The sequence below is a fragment of the Protopterus annectens genome, chromosome 3.part0 (assembly GCF_019279795.1).
Source record: "Protopterus annectens isolate FY-2018-M chromosome 3.part0, PAN1.0, whole genome shotgun sequence".
Taxonomy (NCBI): Eukaryota; Metazoa; Chordata; order Ceratodontiformes; family Protopteridae; genus Protopterus; species Protopterus annectens.
In genome coordinates, this window is record NC_056731.1 from 1,418,711,299 (window position 1) to 1,418,737,987 (window position 26,689).

The following is a 26,689-nucleotide window of genomic DNA, read 5'->3' on the forward strand; positions in this document are numbered from 1 at the left end:
AAAACGTTTCCATTTACTGTGATACACTTTCCTGGTGGAGAGCTTATGCGCTACCATGAGGATGGCTTTGACTGGTGAAGAGATACCGGGAGTCCTAACTAGGAGTGGAACTGGAGCAACCAAGCTGTCAGTTTCAGATTGTCCAGGATTGGAGTTGGCAAGTCCAATGGATGGGAGATGAGATCCGGAATGGGATCTAGAATCCAAGGGTGATTCACAAGGTGAGACCACAGGTAAGGGAACCAAATTTGTCGAGGCCAGAATGGGGCAATGAGAATCATTTTGCTCCCTAACCGCGAGGCTTTCTGTAAGAGCTGTATCATCATTGGAAGAGGAGGATAGGCATAGAGTAGACCGGGTGGCCAAGCATGCACCAGAGCATCTCTTGGAGATTCCCCTGGTGGGGGGATTAGAGCGAAGAAATTGTCGCATTTGGCGTTTGATGGAGATGCAAAAAGATCGCAGCAGGGTTGCCCCCATGTTGTGAATATCTGCTTCGCTACTAGAGGATTGAGAGACCACTCATAAGGGGTAAAGAAGGGTGCGGCTGAGCTTGTCCGCTAGGATGTTGGTCCTCCCCGGAATGTGCGTTGCAGTCAGAAAGCGGTTGGTGGAGATCGCCCATTCCCACACTCTCATGGCTTTGCGGCAAAGAGGATAAGATCTGGTTCCCCCCTGTTTGTTGATATACCAGATCACTGACATGTTGTCCGAGTGAATTGCAATCGTTCCTGCGGGGAGGAAGCTCTGAAATGCTTGCAATGCCAACAGCACCACTCTCATCTCCAGAACGTTGATATGCAGGGAGGTCTCTGTATTGTTCCACGTGCCTTGGACTGTCCTGCCTGAGTAATGACCCCCCACCCAATGCGGGAAGTGTCCGTGGTCACCGTGGCGATAGGGGGAGAGGTGCAGAAGGGACGGCCCGTATGGAGGTTCGATGCTTGGAGCCACCATAGTAGCACCCTTCTGCAAGCCTTGCTGATAGCAATGGGATGGTGGAGAGGAAGGGATAGGAAGGACCATTGCACTAACAGAGTCCATTGCAGGACTCGCATATTCAAACGGGCGCATGGAAGGAGTGTAATCGCTGCCGCCATGGAGCCTAGTGCCCTCAGGATCAATTCCGCTGGTGAAGCCTCTGAATGAAGGATAGCCCGCACATGAAGTTGTAGATTTCTGATTCTCTCGGCAGTTAGGAAGGCTTGCAAATCTCTGGTGTTTATTCTGGCACCTATGAACTCTATGATCTGTGTTGGAGCCAGTAGAGATTTGCCGACATTGATAGTAATGCCTAGTTGTGGGGCTAGATGGAGAAAGAAGTCTCTGGCCGAGCAAAGTAGATGCCTTGTTGGTGCGGTCAGGAGCCAGTCGTCCAGGTACGGGAAGACCTGAATTCCCTGTAGTCTCAGGTGGGCCTCAATCCCTGCTAACACTTTGGTGAACACCCTGGGAGCTGTGGTGAGGCCAAAGGGAAGGACCCTGAACTGGTAGTGACTGGCTCCCAGCCGGAAGCGTAGGAACCTCCTGGATTGTTTGTCCATTAAGATGTGGTAATACGCATCCTTGAGGTCTATAGAGCACATCCAATCGTTCTCTCTCAAAAGGGGGAGGATAAATTGAAGAGTGACCATTCGGAATTTTTCCTTGGTTACTGACAGGTTCAAGCAGGAAAGGTCTAGAATGGGTCTCAGATCCCCCGTCATTTTTGGCACCAAAAAGAACCTGGAGTAGAACCCTAATCCGAGCTGGTCTTGGGGGACGGGCTGGATGGCTCTTTTTCTTAGAAGCTGCTGTATTTCTCTGGCTGCGGCCTCCCTGTGATCGGGTGGTACATCGGGGAGGATGTCCTTCAAGGATGCATCTGCAGTCCTTACAAATGGGATGTCCTGTCGTCAGGCAGCCCTTCGGTCGGCCGGATTCCAAAGTCTGGGTCTGGCCTCGGCTGATGTCGCACTTCACCCGACATCATAGCTGCAATTATTCGGGTATAAAGGTATCAGCCGACGCCATCTTCCCCAGTCTTTCTTGCCGCGTGGCGCCCGAAGCAGAAGCTGTTCGCAAGGGCCGGTCGGTCAGAACCAGAGATTACTACTACCGAAGACTTCTAAAAAGCTAAGTACCCCGTTGGGGACTCTTTCTTGCCTCAGCCGATGTCAGAAAAAGTGAATAACTGTTTAACTTGTGGGAAACAAATACCTCATAAAGATTTCCACTCTTACTGCTTACCTTGTTTAGGCCCAGACCACGACGTAGCAGCTTGTCTAGCCTGTGCTTCTTTCAACCGGCGGACGCTTAGACGTCGGTCGGAATTTGCTGAGGAGTTTTTCAGCTCCGCTTTTGCTTACATTATGCCGTCGGCTACTCCGACTACGCAAATATCTAAAAAGCGCAAGGAAAAGGACCGACACTCGCGGTCCGCGGTTTTGGCCAAAACCGTGGTTAAGCCAACCGCGAGTGTCTCTGTTTCGGCTGAAACCGAGTCCACGGTTCTTCCTTCGGCCGAAAGCTTACCTCCTACCGAGGCCTCATCCAGCATGGCTGAATCTGCTACTGAAATCCCACCCGCTCTTGCAGGTTCACAGGATTTATCTGATACTATCCCTTTTGGATATTTCTACCCCTGCACGTGGAGCTGCTAGGCCACCTGCATCCATGTCGATTAAGGCCTTTGCCAGGGCTAAAGCAGCAAAATCTACCAAAACTGTGCCTGCTAAGACCCCCTCTCATAGGCCTAGCTCTAGTTCACAAATGCTTAGTCTAGCAGAGGATCTCATTTCTTTGATCCGGGGATCCCAGCCACACCCAGACAGGGCCTCTCACCCTCCTCCAGAGAAGAGGCCTAGAGTAGAGCCCCCTGAGCCAGTTTCTTCAGATGACTCCTCTGATGAATCAGATAATCCTAACCCTCCAGAGGGCCCTTTTTCTCCTTATGAGGACTCTGATGCAGAAGCGTCCATTCCTTCTGCCTCTCCGCTTGAGGAATTTTCTTTTGGGGAAACCTTGCATGCTATGAGGGAACAATTTCAATGGCAGGGCCAGGATTTTTCACACTCTAGGAAAAGGCTTAGAACCTTTTTGCATTTGCCACAGCATAGGCCTTTAGCCATTCCTCCAGTACTTACTGTTGTGGATGATGCATTTAATGATGCTTGTACTGCTCCTGATTCTCTTCCTCCGGCCCCTGCTAAGCCCGATAGGTACTACAGGGTTCCGGACACACATTATCATTTGTATAAGGCTCCTTTTGCAGATCCGAAACTATCTCCCAGGGACCCAAGGATGTAGGAGCTACCTCTGCCAAAAAACCTCTTAGCTGTGAAAGGGAATCTAGGGCCTTAGAGATGGGGTAAAAAGTTTACACTTCTGCTACTCTTTCGGCTAGGGCCTTGAACTGTCAATTCCACATGATTCAGTATCAGGAATTTATGTTAGACCAGTTAACTAAAAAACTGTCCTCGGATGAACCATTAGACAAAAAAATCTGTTCAGGAAATGGTACATAACATTCAGCAGGTCAGTAATCATTCCTTAAAATGTGGCTATGATGCACTGGAGGCTTCCTTTAGATCAGCCATGACTGGTACAGTGATCAGAAGACATGCATGGTTAAAAGAGCAGTCCTTACCAGACCATGTTAAATCAAAGCTCCTAGATGCTCCCATGGATAAGCTCAATTTGTTTGGCTCCCCTGCACAGCAGGTGCTGAAGAAGGTGGAAGAGAAAGCAAAATCTGTCCAGACAGTCAAGGATTTCTTGCAGGTCCAGCCTCCAAGGTTTAGCAGGAACTGGCCTTCCAAGAATTGGTCCTTTCCAGACACCTCCACAGCTCAGAGAGGCAGGAATAGGCGCTCAAGAGGCAGGGGTCAATCCAGAGGTGCCTACAGGGGACGTCAGTGGCAGGCTAACAACCAGCGAGGTACAGCCACAGATCCAGCCACCACCACTTCCACAGGACAATCACAGTGACTTGGCTCTGGAACTGCCTACCAGGGAACAACTAGAAGCGCCCTTAGGCGGGAAGCTAGCCTTATTTTCAGTAAACTGGCATTACATCACAGGAGACAAATGGATTTTACAGACAATAGACCAAGGTTACAGGTTTCACTTCCATACTCTACCAAGGAAGAGAGGAATGCCAAACCTACCTCCAAATCAGAAAACAGAAGCTCTAGAACAAATAACTCACTTACTAAGGATGAGAGCTGTAGAAAGGGTACCATCTATGGAACAAGGGCAAGGATTTTACTCCAGACTCTTCCTGGTACCAAGAAAAGAAAACCAATGGAGACCTATTCTCGACCTGTCCGCTTTAAACACATACCTCATTGTTCCAAAATTCAAAATGCTGACCCTACAGCAACTTCTTCCCATGCTGGGCAAGGAGTCTTGGCTGGTAACTCTAGATCTCAAGGAGGCATACCTGCACGTCCCCATATGACCAAATTGCAGAAGATACCTCAGATTTCTTGCAGGATCAGAGCATTATCAATTCTCAGCATTGCCCTTTGGCTTATCTACTGCTCCCAGAGTATTCACGAAATGCCTGGCATCAGTAATTGCTCATTGCAGGCTTCAGGGAATTCAAAGTTACCCTTACCTGGACGACTGCCTGTTACAAGCGGACAACAAAAACAAATTAACAAAAGACTTGAAAAGGGTCATTCATCTACTGCAAGCCCTGGGATACACAGTCAATATAAAAAAGTCAAGGCTGATACCATCCCAAAGGATAACCTTCTTGGGTGCAGAGCTGGACACATCAAAACAAATGGCATTCCTAACAGTAGAAAAACAGGAGCAACTCCCTCTCTACTTCATGGCATTAACAAAGCAGAACCAGCTAACAGCAAGAAAAGTCCTACAAGCCCTGGGTTACATGGCATCCTGCATAATATTGATTCCTCATGCCAGACTACATATGAGAAAGTTACAGTGGTACCTAAGGAATTTATGGTCTCAGCACAAGCACAGCCTAGAAACCCAAATTCCAATAATTCCATGCCTGAAGCAAGAATTCCAATGGTGGGCTCAGGCCTGTCAATCAAACAAAGGACTGCCCTTCCACAGCACTCAACCAAGCCAGACCATCACAACGGACGCCTCAGACCTCGGTTGGGGGGTGCACATGCTGGCAAGTGCATACAAGGCTTATGGACTCAAGACCAGCTGCACCTACACATAAATCAAAAGGAAATGCTGGCAGTAAAACTGGCAATTCAGACATTCAGACCATTTCTTCGACAGGGTCAACTGTTGATAAGGACGGACAACACCACATTTATGTGGTACATCAACAAACAGGGAGGCACACATTCATACCCTCTATGCCGAATGGCAATGGACCTCTGGAATATGGCCCTGAGCTTCAACATTCAGTTACAAGCAATTTTTGTGCCAGGAAAAAAAAATATACTAGCAGACATCCTAAGCAGAACTACCACGGATGCCCACGAATGGATGCTGCATCCGGACATCTTCAAAACCATTACAGGGAAATGGGGACTACCAGAAATAGACTTGTTTGCATCCCCACACAATCACCAACTGAAAAAATTCTGCACGAGGACGTACCACCCACTTGCTTGGAAAGTGGACTCCCTATCTTCCAGTTGGAAAAACCTGACAGCATATGCATTCCCACCTCCTCCTTTGATGCACAAGGTGCTATTGAAGATCAAAGAAGACCGTCCAAGGATCATCCTGATAGCTCCAGACTGGCCAAGGCAACATTGGTACCCATTACTGAGGAGTATGTCTCTGGAACAAATATGGCCTCTGCCCCTAGTTCCCTTACTGTTAACACAGAACAACTTCAAAACCCTGCATCCAAACCTGAAAACACTGCAGCTGGCTGCCTGGAACATTGCATAAGACCAAATAACCCAGATTTATCTGAAAGGGTTAAAGACATTATCTTGGAGGCTCGCAGACCCTCAACAAGAAAAAATTATTCAGCAAAATGGAAAAGATATCTCATTTGGAGTACTGCAAAAGGAGAAAATGTGTCACTGGTAAACATAGCTAACATCCTGGAATACTTGGCAGAGCTCTTCCACAATGGCCTGTCCTACTCTTCCATTAAGATTCATGCATCAGCTATTTCAGCAGAATACAACTTGGATCCTCCAGTCTTCTCACATCCTCTGCTCAGGCAGTTTCTGAGAGGAATTAAAAATGTAAAACCACCTAGGAAGCCACCATTGCCAGCATGGGACTTGAACTTTGTGCTAGAAAAGTTGACACTCCCTCCTTTCGAGCCAGCAGCAACAGCAGAATTACAGTACTTATCATGGAAAACTGCTTTCCTGCTTGCAATCACTTCAGCAAGAAGGGTTTCTGAACTACAGGCATTAATGGCAGTACAGCCCTTCCTGATCTTCCATCAAGATAGAGTGTCCATGAGAACTAATCCTACTTTTATGCCAAAGGTGGTCTCCAGGGTATCCTTAAACCAAGCTATCCACCTGCCTACATTCTTCTCCAACCCACAGAACAGGGGAGAAAGACTGTTGCATACTTTGGATGTACATAGACAATTACGTTACTTCCTGGACAGGACCAAGAGCAATAGAAAAACTGACCAGCTACTGGTAGCATATGCAACAGGAATGGAAGGAAAAGCAATTTCAAAACAGACAATCTCTAAGTGGATAGGAAATTGCATTAGATTTTGTTACTCTTACCATGGGAAGAAAACTCCAGAAAACATCAGACCTCACTCTACAAGGGCTGCAGCCACTACCACTACCACAGCTTTTTTACGAGGAGTGGCTACAGCCACTACCACAGCTTTTTTACGAGGAGTGGCTACCAAAGACATTTTAGAGGCTGCTACTTGGAGCTCCGTGCATACATTTGCCAAGCATTATAATTTACCCTTATACTCCAGATCCCGAGCAGGTTTTGCCACTGCTGTTTTGCAAGGGATCTTAACTACACCATAATCTTATCACTCCTCCTCCCCCAGTTTGGCTATGGTATTCTACCCATTTGTAAGGACTGCAGATGCATCCTTGAAGGACATAGTACAGTTTTGTACCTACCATAAATGTAGATGTCCGATAGGCATGCATCTGCAGTCAGGATTACCCTCCCTCCTTCCCCTCTGAGGTACTCCTAGGGTATTTACCCATCTTCTAGCTAGCTGGGGGAATCTATTATGGTGTATTTGTTTGTATATATGTATATACATGTTTATTTTTATTTGCTCTCTCTTATTTGGAAACTTTTGCAATTATCCAAATTTAGCCTTCCTAGAGGGCACCTGGCATCTGGGGCAAGAAACACTGAGGAAGATGGCGTCGGCTGATACCTTTATACCCGAATAACTGCAGCTATGATGTCGGGTGAAGTGCGACATCAGCCGAGGCCAGACCCAGACTTTGGAATCCGGCCGACCGAAGGGCTGCCTGACGACAGGACAACCCATTTGTAAGGACTGCAGATGCATGCCTATCGGACATCTACATTTATGGTAGGTACAAAACTGTACTTTCTTGGATCGGGGGACATGAAGAATTGGTATTTTGTATCCTCTGGATATGATGCGAAGCACCCAGCGGTCTGTTGTGATGGACTCCCATGCTGCTAGATGTTTTGAAAAACGCCCCCCGACTGCCTGCAGAGTGGAGCAGCCGGGCAACCCCTCAGGGTTGCTGCACGGGCCGCTCAGAGAAAGGTTCTCTGGACCCAAAATTTCTCGGAGCCCCTCTGCCCCTGGGGCGACGTCCTCCCTGTCCACCTCTGCCACGGTAGGACTGGTTGTCCGGAGCTGGTTGGGAATGTTGTGATTTCCGGAACCACATCTTCTTCTGACCCTTTTGGTTCCTTGAAAAGGACCGCTAGGGAGCAGAGAAGCGGACTCTGACGGCAGACAACGTCTTCCCATCCTTCTCACTCTGGACAAGCGTCTCGCGAACTGTTTTGCCAAAAAGGGCAGAACCATCAAAGGGGGCGTTCGCGAAGGACGCTTTAAAGGGCTCCGTAAAGTCGCAATGACGGAGCCAGGCCTGACGTCTCATAACTAGGCCTGCTCCGCTAGCCCTAGCGGGCTCCCTCTGTGGCGTGGGACAACAGCCGCATAGAGGTGTTTAAAATAGAAATAGATCTCAGAGTGGCCATTCGGGTGGAGTACAATTGTTTATCCTCCTCTGACATGGACTCAGGGGGGGATGCAGCATATTCTTTGATAAGATCCCGCTGCATCCTGATGACATGTGCCATATAGTTTAGAGACCTTACTGAAAAGGTCACTGAACTAAAGACTCGCTTCCCTAAGCGATCCATCAAACGGGACTCTTTGCTCGGTGGATGGACTGAGGGACTCTTCTGAGCCAATTCCCTCTTTGTGGCTGCCGCCGTCAACATGGCATCTACAGGGGGGCCCTTACTCCAATGTGACCAGTTTGAGGGGGGGGCTAAGAATCCTATCCGGTCGCTTCGGTATTGGCTCCACGGTGTCTGGATCCTTCCCATGCCCTGGTGGTAATGAGGTCCACCAGGGGGTCGGCTGGAGGGGACACCCAGGAGGTAGACGGGCCTGCCTCGAATGCCTCCAGAAACACGGACTCGTCAGAGGAAGACTTGGGGGCAGACCACCCACCTCTGATTCTCAGCATCTCCATGATGTCTCCAAAGGCGACATCCTCAGGGGGTGATCTTGGGGAGCCTTCCCCTTCCTCCAAGTCCGTGTCCGCGGTTAAGGACTCAGGGGAGTCCACGTGCCTCCTTTTGCACTTATGCTTGCGGGGAGCTTCCTCGGGGGGACTGTCCGAGGAAGCCTCGCCAGCAACATCTTGTTCCAATGGAACTATCTGTGAAATCGAAGCAGGCTGTCCCTTTGGCCGGGTGATGCAAGCCTGGCCCAGCAGAGAGGGAGTGCAGGGAGGAGTCGATGTAAGGACCGGGGGTCTGGATGCTCTCAACAGAGCCCTCTCCACAACATCGAATGCCGAGGGAGAGCCACTCTCCAATGGATCTGAAAGTCGTCTCCCACTCGGATCCAATGAAGGGATCGGAGCCGGCGCCGAGACCGTCGGATCCGAGGGACCAGTGTGCTCCAACCTGGACAGAGCCAAAGGCACACTGAATCCCCCGGATCCGAAGCTCGGACCACGGCTCCGAGAGGTCGGATCCGACAGGCTCGAGGGTAGGGTCGGATCCGAAGTACCAAGTACTGTCGGCGCCAACCCACCCCCGGCTCCAAGGCTGCTTGGCTCCGAGCACTCCGAACCCGGGTAGTGGGTTGGAGAAGGAGCAATTGGGTGGAAAAAAGGTGTCGAGCCCCCCCCCCCCCCTGAATGGGGGGAGGCAAGAGCACTCACATCTGCAGCTGGGCCTGGATGAACCTTCGCATCATCCGGTCTAAGTCTGCATCTGATAAGCTGAAAGTGGATTTCGAAGAGGCCACCGAGGCAGGTCTGGAATGCCGCCTCGATGACCTCGACGAAGATCGGGTCTCCTCCTCCTCGGGCCCCGGGGAGAAAGAAGGGGATTGGAGCCTTGGAGGAGGAGACCTAGAAGCAGTGGAGGGAGAAGCCCCCTTAGCTGGTGCTTCTCCCTCCGTTTCTCCCTCCTGGCCTCCGACACTTTAGCGGGAGTTTGAGTCCCAGTCTGAGGCAGGGGGGCAGGAGTGGCAACCACCACAGGCTGTGATGGAGCCACGGGAGCAGCAGAGGTAGCGGAGGCCGAAGCTGAATCCGGGGGTAGAAGTCCCGCCAGGACCAGCTTCGACCTCTGTTCTTTCAGTGCCCTGGGGTTGAACACTGCACAGATAGTACAGCCCGAGGTGAGGTGTTCAACCCCAAGGCACGAGCACCGAGTGTGGCCATCAGCCGGGGAGAGCTTATGGCCACACTCGGTACATTTAGAAAATATGGCTTTTGGGGCCTCAGCCATTCAACAACTACACACACACACAGGCCCCAAAAGACACTCAACAAATACTCACACACTAGCGACCAGCGAAAGGAGGGTATTAATTAAAAAAAATAAATAAAAAATAAGGAACCTAACTCAGACACACCTTACAAGTATTAATTTAAACTAAAAAAGAATTTCCTGACTAAAAATAATTAGAAAAAGTTAATTTTTTCCCACTTATCTGACAGAGCTCAAAAAGGATCCAGCCATCACAAGCGCGGCAAACTAGATCTGAGGTCATGGAGGGTTAGCAGGGGATTATGGGTGAAGGGAGGAGCTAGGAGCTCGGATCCATTAGCTTGAAACAAGTTGCCAGCTCGGATCCGATATCGGATCCGTAACCCACAGGTTGCTGACAAATGAACAATCCTACTTCAGATCTTAAGTTACCTACTTTCACATCTAACTCCTCCAGTGCACACTGCAGTGTTTAGGATAAACCATTTTTTTTCATCTTACCTTTGAGCATCCCTGTGACTAGCACTTGCTCTAAAACCTGCTGGAAAGCACTAGGAAGCCTTAAACTGATACAACCACTCAACTCTCCTTGTTAATAAGGATAAATTAATCGTAGGCACTAAACAGCCTATAATTGCAAAGTACCTTGCTAAGGTAAGGGAAAACAGCTCTTGTATTTACAAAAAAAAGAACCAAACCAGACATGTCCAAGGGTCAGCTTCCAGTGATTTCTCCTGTCTACCTGGTGAATCTGGGCATACTGGGGCAATGCATCAATTGACTCGTACACAGACAATCCTCTCCTACCACCCAACACTACAACCTGTGAGAGATGCACTTATATAGCCAAACTGAAAGCAAGGCTCTCTCCACCCAAGATTGTGCTAGACGGTCAGGAGGAGAAGGTTAACACCCGCACTACATCTCAAGCAACACATAGCCCATCTAAACCCACACCACCAACACCCACACATAGCACTAAACCCACATATGCGGAGGCCCTTAACAGTAACCTGCCCAAGCAACAAGGATCTCCGAAGATGAAACGCAAGCAAACAACACTCAAAACAAAAGTATCACATAGCTCACAACACCAGTGTGCCACACAACAACAGCCCCTAAGGCAAGACAATGTACCCAACACTTTAGTCATAGGTGACTCTGTAGTCAGGCACTCTAATGTCCCACTCACCAGGCTGAACAAGGAGAAAATTACAGTCAGCCACCTGTCGGGTGCCAGGATCCACCACATAATGCATGCACTCAAGTCACTCCACAGCAAGTACAAATATGACTTTGTCATTGTCCATGTTGGAGTGAATGACTTGAGACATACCTCCCTGGACTACATAAAAAGAGACATGGAAGAACTCTCAGATCATGTGGCCCAGGCAGGCATGACCCTAGCCCTGAGTAGCATCCAGCCTTCGCCCAGAATGATACCACAGTATAAGGGCAAAAAGACTGACTTCAACAATTGGGCTAAGCTTCTGGTGTCATTCAAAGAGGATCTAGTATCTGTCTGCCTGGGACGACATGATCGACAGACCATGATGCTTTGCCAGAGATGGTCTGCACCTGTTGCCCCTAGGATTCAGGTTACTGGCTAAGGGTCTTGCCACCCCTATAGTGCCTTTTTAGGCAAGGTTCAAAGGACAAAACCAGCACCATAACAGGTACAAGCATGCAAAATCTGAAGCTAATGCTACGCAATGCTTGAAGTCTAAACCTCAAAATGCACTCTCTCGAGGCACTCCTAAAAATGGAGAACATCGATATCTGTGCAGTAACTGAGACCTGGTTCAAGGCTCCAGAGAGCACCACTGCAATACCAGGCTACAACTCTTACCACACTTTTGGCCACCAAACCAGGACCGAAAAACTAAAGATGGAGGAGTGTCCATATTCACCAAGGGTATTCACACTACCAGGCTAGTTGCCCAACACAATTCGTCTGAAATTCTCCAGGTGCAACTAATATTAGGTAAGACTGCAATCCAAATTGTAGCTTGCTACAGATCCTCCACCATGCCCCAAGATTCTCACTACACCTTTCTAAACATATTGGAAAATATTAAGATACAACCAAATACCCTAATACTGGGTGATTTCAACTACCCTGCCCTTAACTGGGAAAACTACTCGTGTACCAACACCTTTGCCCAACAGTTCTTGGAATTCATAAATTCCAGCGTCCTGGATCAACTCATCCATAGTCCCACCAGGGGCTTCTTTTCCTAGACCTGGTCATTACCAACATGGGAAATCGATGCTCCACACCTATGGTCACCCCCTCGTTGGTCAGGTATGACCATAAGCTAATCACCCTTGACATCCACATCCCACCCCCATCCCCACCCCCCAGTAAGGGAACCTCCATAAAAAAACTTCTCCAAAGCCAACTTCATGCTACTCAAGTCAGAGGTGACAAACTTCATGACACCTATGCAGATGGGAACTGAAAGTTAGACTGCTGAATCCTACACTAAGGTACTGTATGAGCACATCCACTCATTCATGAATCGTGCCATCCCAAATAGAACCAAGACGCTGTCCTCCAAAAAGAGGAAGCCAATCTGGTGGTCCTTTGCTATAAACAAACTTTACAACAGAAGGAAGAAACTGTTGCAGAAAAGAGGAAATTCCCAGGATGCAAAAAACTCCCTTAGCAACCTCAGTAAGAAGCTGAGATCCCTCATAAAATCCTCCAAAGCTAGTTACGAAAATAAAATTGCCAAATATTCCAAAGACAACCACAAGGCATTCTATAGCTATGCCAAGAATCTAAATGGCAATGCTCAGATCTGCTCTGAGCTACAACAGAATGGCATTAAATATACTGATCCCAAGGATATTGCCAATATCCTGGCAGATCGATTCAGTGCCAGCTTAACCCCCCTCTCACCCCCTAAAAGGCCCATCTCAATACCGAATGATTGCTAAATTCAGGTAATCACGGCCACACAGGTAAAAAAAATGCACTCTCCAAAACTAAGAATACAGCATCCATTGGACCAGACGACATCCCGGACTGTGTACTACACGAACTACAAAATGAACTGGCACCTCACCTAAGTGTCCTGTTTAATCATAGCCTCACCTCAGGCTTTGTGCCCACTGAGTGATGCACAGCTACAGTTATCCCACTCCACAAGGTGCGATCCACCTTGGATCACGGGAACTACTACCCAATCAGTCTGACAAGCCTGATCTGCAAGGCCATGGAACGTATTATCATGGAACTTATAAACAAAGACATTGGCAACATTCAAACACTGGACCCCACCCAGTTTGGGTTCGTGAAGGGCCGATTTTGTCTCCTGAACCTGATCGACTTATTCGAATCAGTCTCCAGATCCGTGGACAAGGGTAAGGCGGGGTCAACGTAGCCTATCTGGACCTCACCAAGGCCTTCGACACCATCCCCCACTCTGGAATCATAAATAAACTTACTAAGCTGGGCATTAATCCCTACGTCACTTGATGGGTTGCCAACTGGCTTACTGACAGAACCCACACTGTAAAAGTAGCCGACTCCAACTCCAGACAAGTGGAGTACCTCAGGATTCAGTCCTGTGACTGCTCTTGTTTGGCATCTACTTCTCTGAAGTGCAGGCCAACACTAAGGAGCTCTGGCTAACAAAGTATGCAGACTGCAAACTGGGAGCCATTATTGAATCCCCAAATGATGTGGATATTCTACAAAAGGGCCTTACAGAAACAGATGCTTGATGCCAGAGCCATGGGCTCAAGCTCAATGCCAAAAAATGTATAATTATCCCCTTCGGGCAAAACCATGTACCAGTGAATTACCACATAGGTGGCAGTACATTAAACACCGAAAGTGTGATGAGACTTAGGGACACAGGTTGACAGTGGTCTCACCTTCGATAACCACATCGCCACAACAGTCAGGAAATCCTTCTGTGTGGCACACCTCATCACTAAGGGCTTTTCATCCAGAAAAAAGGAGGTCATTGTCCCACTGTATTCATCCCTCATTAGGCCCATTATAGACTACAATGCCCTGTTTGGTATGTACCTCTCAAGACAGCTGCAACAACCATAAAGGCTGCAGAAATATCTCACTAAAAGAATCACAGGCCTAAAGCAGATGCCCTATGCTGACCGTCTAAAAAAACTCCAGCTGTACTCTGTCGCATATCGTCTACTCAGAGGCAATCTCTGCTTAACATACAAGGCCATGTCAAACCCAGAGCTGTTGGACATGCTGCACTTAAAGAAATCCCAATCCCTCAGAGCCACATGCTCCAGGGATCAAAACCTTGTCATCACAATGAACAAAACATGCTGGAGGGATAGGTTCCTGACCCAGAGAATTCCCAGACTCTGGAATAGACTGCCCGTACATGTCAAGCAGAGCCCCTCTTTGGCCCTCTTCAGAAGGAACCTTGATGATTGGATGGGAGATAGGAAATTCACCCTGGAGATCACGTCAGTTACCCTGCTAGACAGGGGTTCAGGGAAGTAAATATTATGGCTAGGCTTGTATAAGCTTTAGGGCCGATAGCCTAGTACTAACCTGTGAACCTATGATAGGGCAGTATTGATAATCTCAGCCTATGGCACACAGCAGGGTTGTGATAGCGAGGAAAAGAGAGCATTCAGACAGCAGTTGCAGGACCTAGTAGATAAAGCAAGACAACATGAATTGGTGCTGAAAATGATTGACTTGAATGCAGATATTGGGACAGACAAAATAAGATATGAGGACTGCCTGGGTCCACATAGGTGAGAAAACAGGAATAAATAAGGAGAGATTATTCTAGACTTCTCTCTGGCAAATGACTTGATAGTAGCCAACATGTGGTTCAGAAAGAGAGACAGTCACAAGATCCCATACAAGAATAGCTAACATACAATTCAACTAGATGTCCTGATGGATGGAAAGGGCACTGGGGTGGAATCAGTGATTGCAAAGTCATCCCCAGTGAAGCAGTTGGCCCACAACACAAATTACTGGCTGCCACAGTCAGCTGCATGCAGTGGTCAGAGAAGGCTCTAAGGTTAACAGAGACCAGGCCGAAGACCTGGAAGTTGACTAGAGAGAAAGCACAAAAGTTCAAGGAATTACTCCGGGCTCTAGCACCTCAAGAAGAAGAGTGGAGTTGAAGAATGGCAGCATCTCAAAAGAGTATGTGTAAGGACTATAGAACAGATATGTGGCTGAGCCAGATATGGAAATAAGGTTCATAAAGAAAGCTGGTGGTAGAATACAGAAATCTGAGAATTTGTCAAAAGAAAGAAGGAGTACAGGAAAAAGTGGGAGATAGAGAAGACAGACCAGGCTAGAAGGATTACTGGTTGGCTAACAAAGATACTAAATAAGGAGTTGCAGTAGCAAAGAACAAGGCATCTGAGGAACTCTACTACCTTCTGGAAAGTAAGTCTGTAGATGGTACAAAGAAACTGTATTAGATTGGAAGGCAAACACAGAAAGATAAATAAGATAGTCAGACGCCTTGCATAAGGGATGCCAGCAACAACCTGCTCACCATTCCACAGGACATCAAAGGCAGATGGAAGGAGTACTTCCAGCAGCTTTTGAATGAATAAATTGCCAAAGAAGCTGTACTGCCCCAGACACAGCCAATGATGAGAAAATTGAAGCCTACCATAGTTTAATTAAGAACAGCACTAAGGAAAATGACGTTAGAGAAAGCAGCAGGCTCAGATGAGGTCACAGCAGATATGATAAAGATGTTGGGTGAGAAATGGCTCCTGATGGTCCTCATACCAGTGTGGAGAGAAAGGAGTATCCCAGATGACTGGGGAATAAGCATATTAATGCCAGTGTTCAAATACAAAGGGGACATTCGCATACTGTGGACAATACAGAGGTGGTATAATCCTGTCACATTGCATGAAAGTTCTGGAGAGGGTGAAATAGAGCAGTAGAAAATAAGATGGGAGATGAGTAGTTCAGATTCTGATCAGGATGCAGTATAACTGACCTAATGTTTGCAGTGAAGACAGATAGTTGAGAAGAAGCTAGAGATGAGGAAAGCTTCCAAATAGGAATTCCTAGACTTGGAAAAAGAATATGAAAAGTTCCCAAGAAAGCTGATGTGAGCAGTCCTACAGTGGTGTGACGTCCCAGAAGCAGTGGCTGAATTAGTGCAAACTATGTATAAGGACCCAAAACAGTGGTTTGACCAGTATTACTTCATGGTACAGAAACCTGGGCAGTAAAGGCAGAGCAATTAAGGAAGCTAGAGGTGATGGAGATGAATGACAACAAGCACACTGTGGAACAGATAAAGATATGAGAACATAAGTCAGAAGCCAAAGTAGCTCCAATTGCAGAAAAAGTCAAAAGATAGCAGATTACAGTGGTTTGGGCCCATGTGTAGAAAAGCAGAAGACAATCTGGTGAAAATTATTTGGGACAGACAGGAAGAAGGCAAAAGGAAACAAGGGCATCCAGCAAAGAGGTGGATGGATTCTGTGAGAGAAGACCCGAGATAATTGGCATGAGTGTCAAAGAAGGCAGGAAAGTGCCATTGAATAGACAGGGATGGCGACAGTTGACACAACACCCCAACCCCCTGTAGAAAATGGGAAAAAAGGGGTCAGTGATGATGATTATGATGTAGGGGGGGTTTAAAGTTAAATAATTCAGTCAAGCAATAGGGTGATGTTATTGCTAACATCATTTGCCTGACCTGTTGCATGCAAATATGTGGGTATAGGTTTGTGTGTGTATATATTTATTTATTTATTTATATATATATATATATATATATATATATATATATATATATATATATATATATATATGCATACACACACACACACACACACACACACACACACACACACACACATGTTTTTGTAGTCACTTGCATCCTTCTTGTACTTCGTAATCAGCTTTGTATAGTTATATTTTTAGTAGTGCTACAAAGTTACAGGAATTGCATTAGAGTAAGAATTATGTTACAGTATGACACAGTCAGTATTAATCCTGTACGTTTTGTTTGTTTTGCATATTTAAAGTGTTAACTACTACTGCTCGAGATGGAGTTTGACCCTACACTGCTATAGATACAAGACTTTAAAAAAATCAGCTTAAGCACACCGTTTTGCAATTCTTGAACTCAAGCTCATTATTTGAGAGAACTTAATATAAAAAATTATGTACATTTTTGCAGGCACCTTTCCTTACTATATTATACTCAGTCTGAGTTTCCACAACTAGGAGAAAGAGTTATCACTCGCAAGTATTGAAATGTGTTTTGGTTTTTCTGTGACATGCAGTAGCCTTGGTCTACCAACAACCTGCTAAAACGTGAAGCAAGAAGGGAAAATGCAAGTAAATACCAACTTGAGCCAATATACTCAAGCAAGTAAATGTGAATTGGGCATGACAGTCTGAGCATGTTTATGTAAGCCTGTTTTAAGATGGGGTTAATGATGTGTTAAGTGTCTTCAACAGCTACGTGACTTGTTTATAAAATCTTAGGTGTCTGTCTTTTTAATTTCTGCAAGACTTTTGGGTTTCTAATACCATGACAGGACTGGACCCCATACCTAAGTCAAAGTATGATTAAAGTTCATGAAGTAATTGTTTCAGTCTTTGATGTTAGACAAAAGTGCTGTTCGCAGCACCTGCAATAGCCCAGAATTGACTCTTCCTACAATTCATAGAGTTGTATGTATTGGTAAAATATCTAAGTAAGACTTTAAATTCTTTTTATGAGACCCATTGCTCCTACTACTATTGTAACTGTCTGGGTAGTCTTCTTCCACATTGCCCTTGTTTCTGCCTGTGAATCCTGGTGTTTTATGACTTTGTCTCTGCAATCAATGGTTGTAGCAATTTCAGTGATCAATTCTACATTTGTCTTCTTTTCCTGGAGTACTAAATCTGGTTTTCTCGCGTGTGTTTTTTGAACTGTTAGTAATGGGTGATCGCATGAGATATAGACTTCATAATTTTGTATAATGCTTTGTGGCTCGAGTTTTCAATTCTTCTCAGCTACATCAATATTATAATCTGAAACACTGATGAAGGGTGATTCCCGAGAGCTTTGTTTGTGTTAATAAACCTCGCGTTTTTGCTTTTGGATTTGTCTCTTTTGGATTTATATGGCTGTATCCTGGTGTAGTTAACTGCAGTATCTTCACTATTTCTTCTTCTATTAGTGTATCACACCCAGCAGCAAGATGTGCGACTGTTTCCAATTACGTTTTTACAAAACCTGCATTCATCTTTTTCTTCGACATGTTCAATGGATTTTGTAAACCAATGTGTACGTAGTCCACTGTCTTGGGCTGCCAATATTAGCCTTTCATCTTTTGGTTTAAATGCACCTCTCCTTAGCCATTCCTGCCTTAAATCCTGATCAACATGAGGTTGTTCCAGGAGTTTTTTACTTGCAGCTATATTTATGCATTTTCCACATTTCTAGCCTTCTCATCTAATCCTTCACCTTATGTTCTTTCTTTCTTTTTTTTTTTTGGCACATTCAATTGCTGCCTGATTTTATCTACTTCTGGTTTGATTTTTATTCCCCCTCGACACCAATATGCTTCTGCTGAACTAAGCATGGAAGTCATCTTGACTTGTTCTCTTCATGCTTTAAAACTTTTTCTGTGTTTGGATCTTGTGACATCAGCAAACATGTATGCAATCCTACCATTAGTAGGTATCTGACCACTTGTGTTGTGCAAAGAGTGAGATCAACAAATTAAATTAAAAAAAAAATCATGTTTGTGTTGTGACTTGCTGTGATGCTTCCCGAATTTAATTTTTTGTCTGTTTTGCTAGCAAATGTGATATTTCTGTATTGTAGCATATGTCTCACTTGTTTGATACTGTGCTGAAAATGGCAAAGAATATGTCTGACCTGTAGGGATTAATAGTTCTATTATGAAAATAATAAACTAAGTCAGGGAAAAAAAGCTGTGATTGCTTTATAATGCCATTAAACAGAGTTTTTTTTTTCTTCAGAAAACCACATTACTGAGCATACTGCTGAAAGCTACATGCTGCTGTGGCAAAGAGGACATATCTCCAATTATCAGTATCTTTTGCACCTGAACAATTTGGCTGATCGAAGCTGTAATGACCTGTCACAGTATCCTGTCTTTCCCTGGATCATAGCAGATTATACTAGCCCAGAACTAGGTATGTAAGTAGACTTCTTTTCTAATGTAGTCTGTAAGATACAATATTTATCCTTTTAAAAACACTGTATTGTTGCCTTGTTGATAGGTTTTTATGAGACCTGTTTTTATTAATAGTATGTTGCATATGTTGTTGACAAAAGGAATTATTTAGATATGTAGTTTCTGCTGCACTCAGCCAAGGGCAGCACAGTCATGCAGCTGTAATCTTTGCTGCCTCACACCACTTGATTTTCCAGTTTAGTTACCTGCTGGAAAACTTATGTACATACTTTGTATGCCCTCTTTGTATCTACTACATTTTTGCTTGGTGCTTCAGTTTCCTGTCCATTGGTTTTGTGTCTTGTACCTATTTCCTGCAAACATAGGCTTTGACTCCAGCCCTAAATAGCATAAAATGAGTATAGGAAAATGAGTGAATGTTCTCAAGCCTTGTGCTGTTCTCCCTCTTTAAAGATTTTGCCTGGTGATATTTTGGAGGCTTAGAATATCACCAGCATTTTGTAACTCTTGCAGTCATCTACTGCAGTGTTGATTAATGTGTGGCTTCTAGATCAGAAATAAGTCAGAAACATTGATGGTTTTAGGAATTTGACGTATTTTCAGCTTCTTAACTTCAAATGCAAGTTTCTATAGACATAATTTGTACACGCAGTCAAACGGTGTTATTCATGGCATGACCTGTCCTGGTATCTGCTCAGTTGCCTCTATGACTGAAGGTACCAGGCAGCAGCATAGTAACAAAACACACAGCATAGTGCAGACCACATGTATTGGCCCTGTCCTTCTTTTCCAACAACCCTAACATGAAGTAGAGTTCTTAGTGAACTGAAACAAATAGTGTTGTGAGCAGTACGACTGCTGCTTATCTATTTATGTCACATGGATATTTTACATGGATGAGCATGTTTGTACATATAGTGGGACAAAGTATCAGTCAGTTTGATAAATGAAACTTTAGCCCTCATCTGAGCTGCAGAACTTGAAAAGTGATAGGCCACCAAATCTATTTTTAAAGGATCTAAATTTACTACTACTCTAGGTCTTTTGGTGCTGAGTTTGAGAAATACTATTGATAATAGTGTTGGTTATCATCTTCTACAATAAATTAACTATGGCAGGTTTTAGATTAAAATGTGCAAAATATTAGCTGTAAAGTATGGCTATGTTCTAGAACCAAAAGTATATAGAAGTATTCATAAGAGTACAGAAGTTCAAAATAGAGGAATCATGGAAAAGTATTCAGCCATCTGGCTCATGACTTTTCCAGAAAGGAATAGAATTCCATACGTCATCCTACCCAGTGTAGAGGGTGTCATGGATGCCTAATTTAAGATGGCATTAACCAAAAGTGATTTTGGAAGACTGGATTATGATGTGGTGGAGGAGGTGGTCATAAGGATGAGATAATAGACTGGAAACAAATCAAATGAGTGAACAAGCAATAGACATGTTTTAGAAATTCAGAACTCGGAGCTCTGGACATGTGTGAGGAAGAGGCTAAAAAAAAGGACAGTTGGCAGCCTAGGAATGTGAGGGCTGGAATAAGAGCAAAAGATTGGGCCTATATGAGCTACAAAGGTGGGGATGGTGAATTGGAGGAGACACAACAGCACAAGATGGCTATCAAAATGATAAAAGTGGTAAGAGCAGGAAAGCTAAAGATGAAAGTCATTTAACAGACTAGGACATCAGAAAGGAAAGCAAGGGCTTTTAAGGTACATAACGGAAAGAAGAAAAGGACAGACAGAACCGGCTGGGCTGATTAAGTTGGGAGGAAAATCATAGTAGATTGAGGGAAGAAAAAAAAAAGATATTGAATGAATAATTTGCTTAAGTCTTCACAAAGGAAAGCAAGGGTAGGGTGCTGCATAAGCAGGGAACCACTACAGAATGGGGAGAACAGTGGAGAGACACCAGAATAGAGAGTGATGAGACTCAGAAGAAACTGGCTTCTTTTTAAGGAGTATATAGCCCAAGAACCTGATGGCCTTCCTCAGAAGTTTGATCGGTGAGTTTGTAGACCCCTAATGGAGATCATCAACAGATCACCGGCTTGTGTGGAAGTGCCAGAAGACTGGAGTAAATCAGTTATGATACTTTTGTACAGGGATAGGGGAAGTGCAGAAAAATGTGGGAACTACAGGCCCTGTTAGCTTAAAGACAGTGGCAGGAAACTTCATGGAGAAACTCCTGATGAATAAGCTTCTAGCATTTCTAGAGGACAGCAGTCTTCAGGATGGCAACCAATAGGGGCTAATGGCCAGAAGGAACTGTCAGTCAAACATGACCTAATTTTATGGCTGGGTTAGAGGAGAACTTGACAGGGGGATACTGTAAGCATACCTGGACTTTGTCATGGCCTTTCACGTTGTCCCTTTGACGTTGTCCCACACAGGAAGCTGATAGGAAAAATAGAGGTGGTAGGATGAAGAGTGAAGAACTTGATAGCCATTTGTTTGAATGGTAGGGTAAAGAGGGTTGTATTGAGACACATTAATGTTACAAATTAGAGAAATTACTAGTGAAATGTACAAACAAACAAACTAGTGAAATACCGTAGGAGTCTGTTCTTGGTTTGGTACTCTTCATGTTGTTGTGTCAGATGTAGCTGAAGGATTAGAGAACAGGTTCTGAATGATGGGGTACGAGTCTAGGAAATAATTTGAAAAAGTTAAACAAAACTGGCAGAAAGGTGGCAGCTGAAGTTTACTACAAAGAAATGCAACCCTGTTGTGAAGTATTGGCTAGGATGAATTGAAATAATATAAGGTAAGTAAGAAAAGGGCATCTATGTATTGATCAGACTTGGACTGAACTTTTGGGGTCAAAGTGAGAGGGCAAAGGCAGAAGCAAACAGAATGTTGGTGTGTATCGTTGGGGGTGGGGATCGGGTCCAGAATAAAAATATTCTATAGGGCCTTGGTCAGAACGCACTTTCAGTACTTATTGCATTTCTGTAGGCCATACTAGGAAAAGGACATCAGGCTGGTGGATGGCATTTGAGGAATGGAAAGAAAGTTACAAGAAATATATGCGAGTTATACAAAAAAGAATATGACCAGAGACTAGAGTTCTCACCTAAGACCAGAAGAGATGCAAGTAAGTGATTTTGATGCACATAATCATGTTAGCTATATGTGAAAGTCTAATTCCAAACAGGAAGAGCAGAGGAGAAGGAGGGGTTACCTGCAGCAGATCATAGGGACTAACTACTCTCTGGATTTCCAAAACTACTTTTTCACAGTTAGGATTGTAGACCTATTGGATAGATTACCAGAATGGATCCTAAAGATGGAATCCACTGAGAAATTCAAGAGGATTCACCCAGCAGTGTGAACATTGGCTCGAGATGATTGACACTGTTGATGTGATATCTTAACCCCGTGTGCAAAAATAGGAAAAAAGGTTATGGATGGATGAATGGATGGGGCAGGTGATAAAGGATAAGGAGGAAGGTAGGGCTGAAGAAGGGATATAATGTTAAAGTACCTAAAAGGTAGACTAGCTACACTTATTGTCTTCTTCTCTCATCAACCATATTTAATTATATAATGTGGTCTTTTTCATCCTTTCCTCACCTGATTGATCTCACATCCAACTGTAGACATGTCAAAGTTAGTATCCATAGCTCAAGCTTCCTTCCCTTACCCATAATCCCTCCAAACCTTGTATTACCTCAGATCTTGTTTGCTACTCATAGAGTCAGATGTGTCTGAAGTAGCTTAAGTTCAGATAAGTGAATTTTTTTATCTTTTCTGCCTTTTTCAGTTGTGTTTCCAGTCCTTTTGGAGTTGTTCTTTCCTCCCCTGATAGCAAAACAAAAAATTGTAGTACTTATTTTATGCACAGGCATTGTGTCTTCTTCCCTTTCCTTTCTTACTTGTTTTCTTGTATCCTTGTTAGCATTATTGATATTTCCTCTCCTTTTATCCCATTTACAGTATTTTCCTATTAGTATGGCTGGAATCTGACTTCTCTTTGTCTGTACTGCTGTTTTGTTATTTTCCTTGTAGGTGTCTGCAGTTATGTCAAAGCCCACCTGGTTCAAAAAGTGAACTTCCTACAGCTATAGGATCCCCAACTCTGATGTCCTTTCATAATACTTTTATTGTCTAGGGGCTGCTCACCTTGGAGAAGATTGTGACATTTGCTCAGAGTTCAATTACAGAGCCTTGATCAAGGATAGCAATACATTAGTGTTGAATTGTCTGCTTCCAACTTCTTCTGTGTCTGGAGTTTCCCCATCTACAAAGACGCCTGTGGATAAATCTAAAGGGGACAAACGATAAAAGGCAGTTAATACAGTGGATATAAAAAGTATACACACCCCTGTTAAAATGCCAGGTTTTTGTCATATAAAAACATTAGACCACAATAAATCATTTCAAAACTTTTCCCACCTTTAATATGACCTATAACCTGTACAATTCAATTGAAAAACAGACAAATCTGTTAGGGGAAAAATATAAAAAATAAAAAATGAACCAATAAGCTGGTTGTATAAGTGTGCACACCCTTAAACTAATACTTTGTTGAAGCACTGTTTGCTTTAATTACAGGATTCAGTCTTGGGTAGTCATCTGCCATCAATTAAGGAGACTCTGATTAACCCCAAATAAAGTTCAGCTGTCCTGGTAGGATTTTCCTGACATTTATTCATTTGCCTGCTACAGCAAAAGCCATGGTTTGCAGAGCGCTTACAAAGCATTAAAGGGATCTCATTGTTTAAAGGTATCAGTCAGAAGGGTACAAAAACATTTCCACGGCATTGGATATACCATGGAACACAGTGAAGACCGTCATAAAGTGGAGAAAATATGAGACAACAGTGACGTTGCAAAGAACTGGACGTCCCTCCAAAATTGAAGAAAAGACAAGACGAAAACTGGGAAGGGAGGCTGACGAGATCTACAGCAACACTGAAGGAGCTGCAGGAATTTCTGGCAAGTGCTAGTTGTGTACTACATGTGACAACAATCTCCCGTATTCTCCATATGTCTGGCCTATGGGGTAGGGTTGCAAGATGGAAGCAGTTTCTTACACAAAAGAGCATCCAGGCCAGGCTAGAATTTGCCATACAATACATCAAGTGTCTCCAAAGCATGTGGGAAATGTGTTATAGTCTGATGAGACCAAGGTTAAACTTTTTGGCCACAGTTCCAAAAGGTATGATGTTACGTTGTCCTATCTCACCTTCATTCTTACTAGATGGGTTCGGAGCCGATCCTCGGGTCCGACTCGACCGATTACACAAGCTTGAAGTCTTTAACTTGGCTTGTCCCTGAATAGCCATCCCATCATGCGGTGGTGTAATTCCCCAGATCTCATTTGCTGCTTTACGAGTTCAGATGCTCTCTCCTTGGCCGTGGCTAAGTTTGTTTAAAACTTTATATTTTTCTTGTCTTTTGCTATAATTATTACTCTGTTTTTAGTATTATAGATAGTTTGTCTCTGCTGTAGTGCTACATGTGCAATTTGATCTTGCTCCTGTGTTTTTTGCTTTGTTGGCCATCGTTTAGTCGCAAGGCTGTTTCTCTTCTATCCCATCAAACTTTCTGTAAAATAGTGTGTATTCCCTTATCTGTATTAATTAGCTCATTTTAGTTAGAGAGCTAAGTACCCGCTTAAGTTAGTGGGTTTGCTTATTCTGTCCCCTTGTTGTAGCTCTACTAGGTCTGTTTAAGTTAGAGGGCCTAGTGCCTGTTTAACCTAGAGGGCAGAGCTGTTGTTTTCTCTCTCTCTCTTCAATAGATGTGCTGTGCTTTTTTATAGTGTGTTATTAGGATGCTTATATATTGCATGTGTCAGTTTTTCTATAGAGGTGTAGTTAGTGCTTACCCTTTTTCAGTATTGGTAGTTGTTTCCTTCTCATGATGTCTAAGGCAAGCAGAGGGAAGAAACCTAAGCCATTAGGCTTTAAAAAGTGCCAGAAATGTTCACAAAAAATGTCAATTACTGATGGGCATAATATTTGTGTTTATTGTTTGGGGGCCATTCACCTCCAAGAGACGTACTTTCTGTCACTCTTTCAGCTCCCATGTCTTACAGGAAAGAAAGAACAAGTTAATTCTCAAAGGACTCCTGAAACCTCCTTTTGATGAAGCTTTACAATAGTACCTGTTCTAAAAGTAAGTCCCCTTCCTCTAAAGGTGACAAGTCTACAAAAAGACCATCTTCCTCTTCCTTCATTGACTCTTTCAGAGCCACCTCAAAAACTAGCCAAAACTTCAGAAAAAAACAATCTCTTTGGCTCCACAGCCCTCAGAACAGAGAGAGATAATTCAAGACAAATCAAGTCCTTTGACTCCATGGCCTTCAGAGCCAAAAGAGGCTACCTTCCAGAGCCAGTCCACTGAGCTAATACCGGTCTCCCCTACCTTGAGATCTCCCATATTGCAGAGATCTTGCTCAGCAACCCTCTCCTCCAAGTCCTCTAGGAGCTTGTCGTACGATGATGTGGACAGGGTGGTGAGCAGACTTTTGAAGTCACCGACGCTGGCTGAATTGTTTTCGGCTCTGACCAAACTGGTTTCGGAGCCATCCAAGACGGTTACATCCACGAATATTCCTCCAACAAGCCAAGCTGAATCTTCGGAGCCGGAATGCCAGATACCACTTGCTTGTAGACTCTTTGGTTCCGAGACCCCTGCAGGAGATTTCAGAACCGATCCCTGCTCCAACACTCTTTGTGCCATTCGGGGTGTCTAGGAGCCGAAGTTCTCCGGTCAGCTCAAGGGGGGGGGGGGCACTTGGAACCGAGTTTCTTCGGTTCCGAGTTTACCTCTCAGGGCTTCGACACAGCTGAGCTAGGCTCCTACATCACCCTTGGAGCTTGTCTCTTTGGAGTTGGGGATTTCTTCTCTTTCCTCGGAACCTGAGGTGTCCTGTGAGCGTGCAGTCCCCACCTACAGCTCTACACAAGGATACTGGTATTCTTCCCCCCCAAGGCACCTGCTTTTGTCTCAGCACCACCCCATTCACAGGACAGCAGAGATTCAGGGCCTCAATGAACCCCATTGGGTGAAGCCCACTCTTCCGAGACCTCCCCAGAATGCCCTTCTGAGGAGGTTCCTCGAATGAGAACATGCAAAAGGAAGCATATAGACTCCCCTGATGAGTCCATCACCTCTAACACTGACCTTGAGGAGTCAGGAGTGTCCCCACGATCGTCCTTTGACGTTATCTCCTTTGCAGATATCTTAGAAATCCTGAAACAGAGAGGTGGCTGGAAGCCCATCAAGCCGTCCGATGAGGAGTCTGTGTACCTGAAGGTCTTTGGATCTCAACCTTCGCCTCCTGGTCATCTCTGCCTTTTGTCAAACTAATGAAGTTGGTTAGTCGAAAGGTGTGGGAGTCACTAGACACTATGGAACCAGTCCCTCGGAGGCCAAATAAGTTCTTAGCTCCATCTGAAAAAGATTTTCTCATGAAAGGCATCCCTGTAGATGCTATGGTGGTGGCAGCAGCCACCAAGAAGGAATTTTTTGAAACATCCTCATCTGTCCATCCACCGAACAAAGACTCTTGAAAGATGGGCAGATAGGGCAAGCGTATGTTTTTGTCAGCGACTTTTGCCTTTAGATCACTGAACTACCTTCCGCACTTTGAGACTACAAAACAATCTCCTGAAGGAGTTAGGAGATACTCTCCAAGG

General features: G+C 44.8%; 1 protein-coding gene across 1 annotated transcript in view; it reads left to right on the plus strand.

Annotated features, from left to right (window-relative positions):
* Positions 1 to 26,689, plus strand: part of NSMAF (neutral sphingomyelinase activation associated factor) — a 2,091,028-nt gene that overhangs the window by 850,018 nt on the left and 1,214,321 nt on the right. The window contains exon 13 of the mRNA XM_044065485.1: positions 18,857 to 19,033. Coding sequence (XP_043921420.1) covers positions 18,857 to 19,033 — 177 coding nt within the window. The remainder of the gene's footprint in view (positions 1 to 18,856; positions 19,034 to 26,689) is intronic.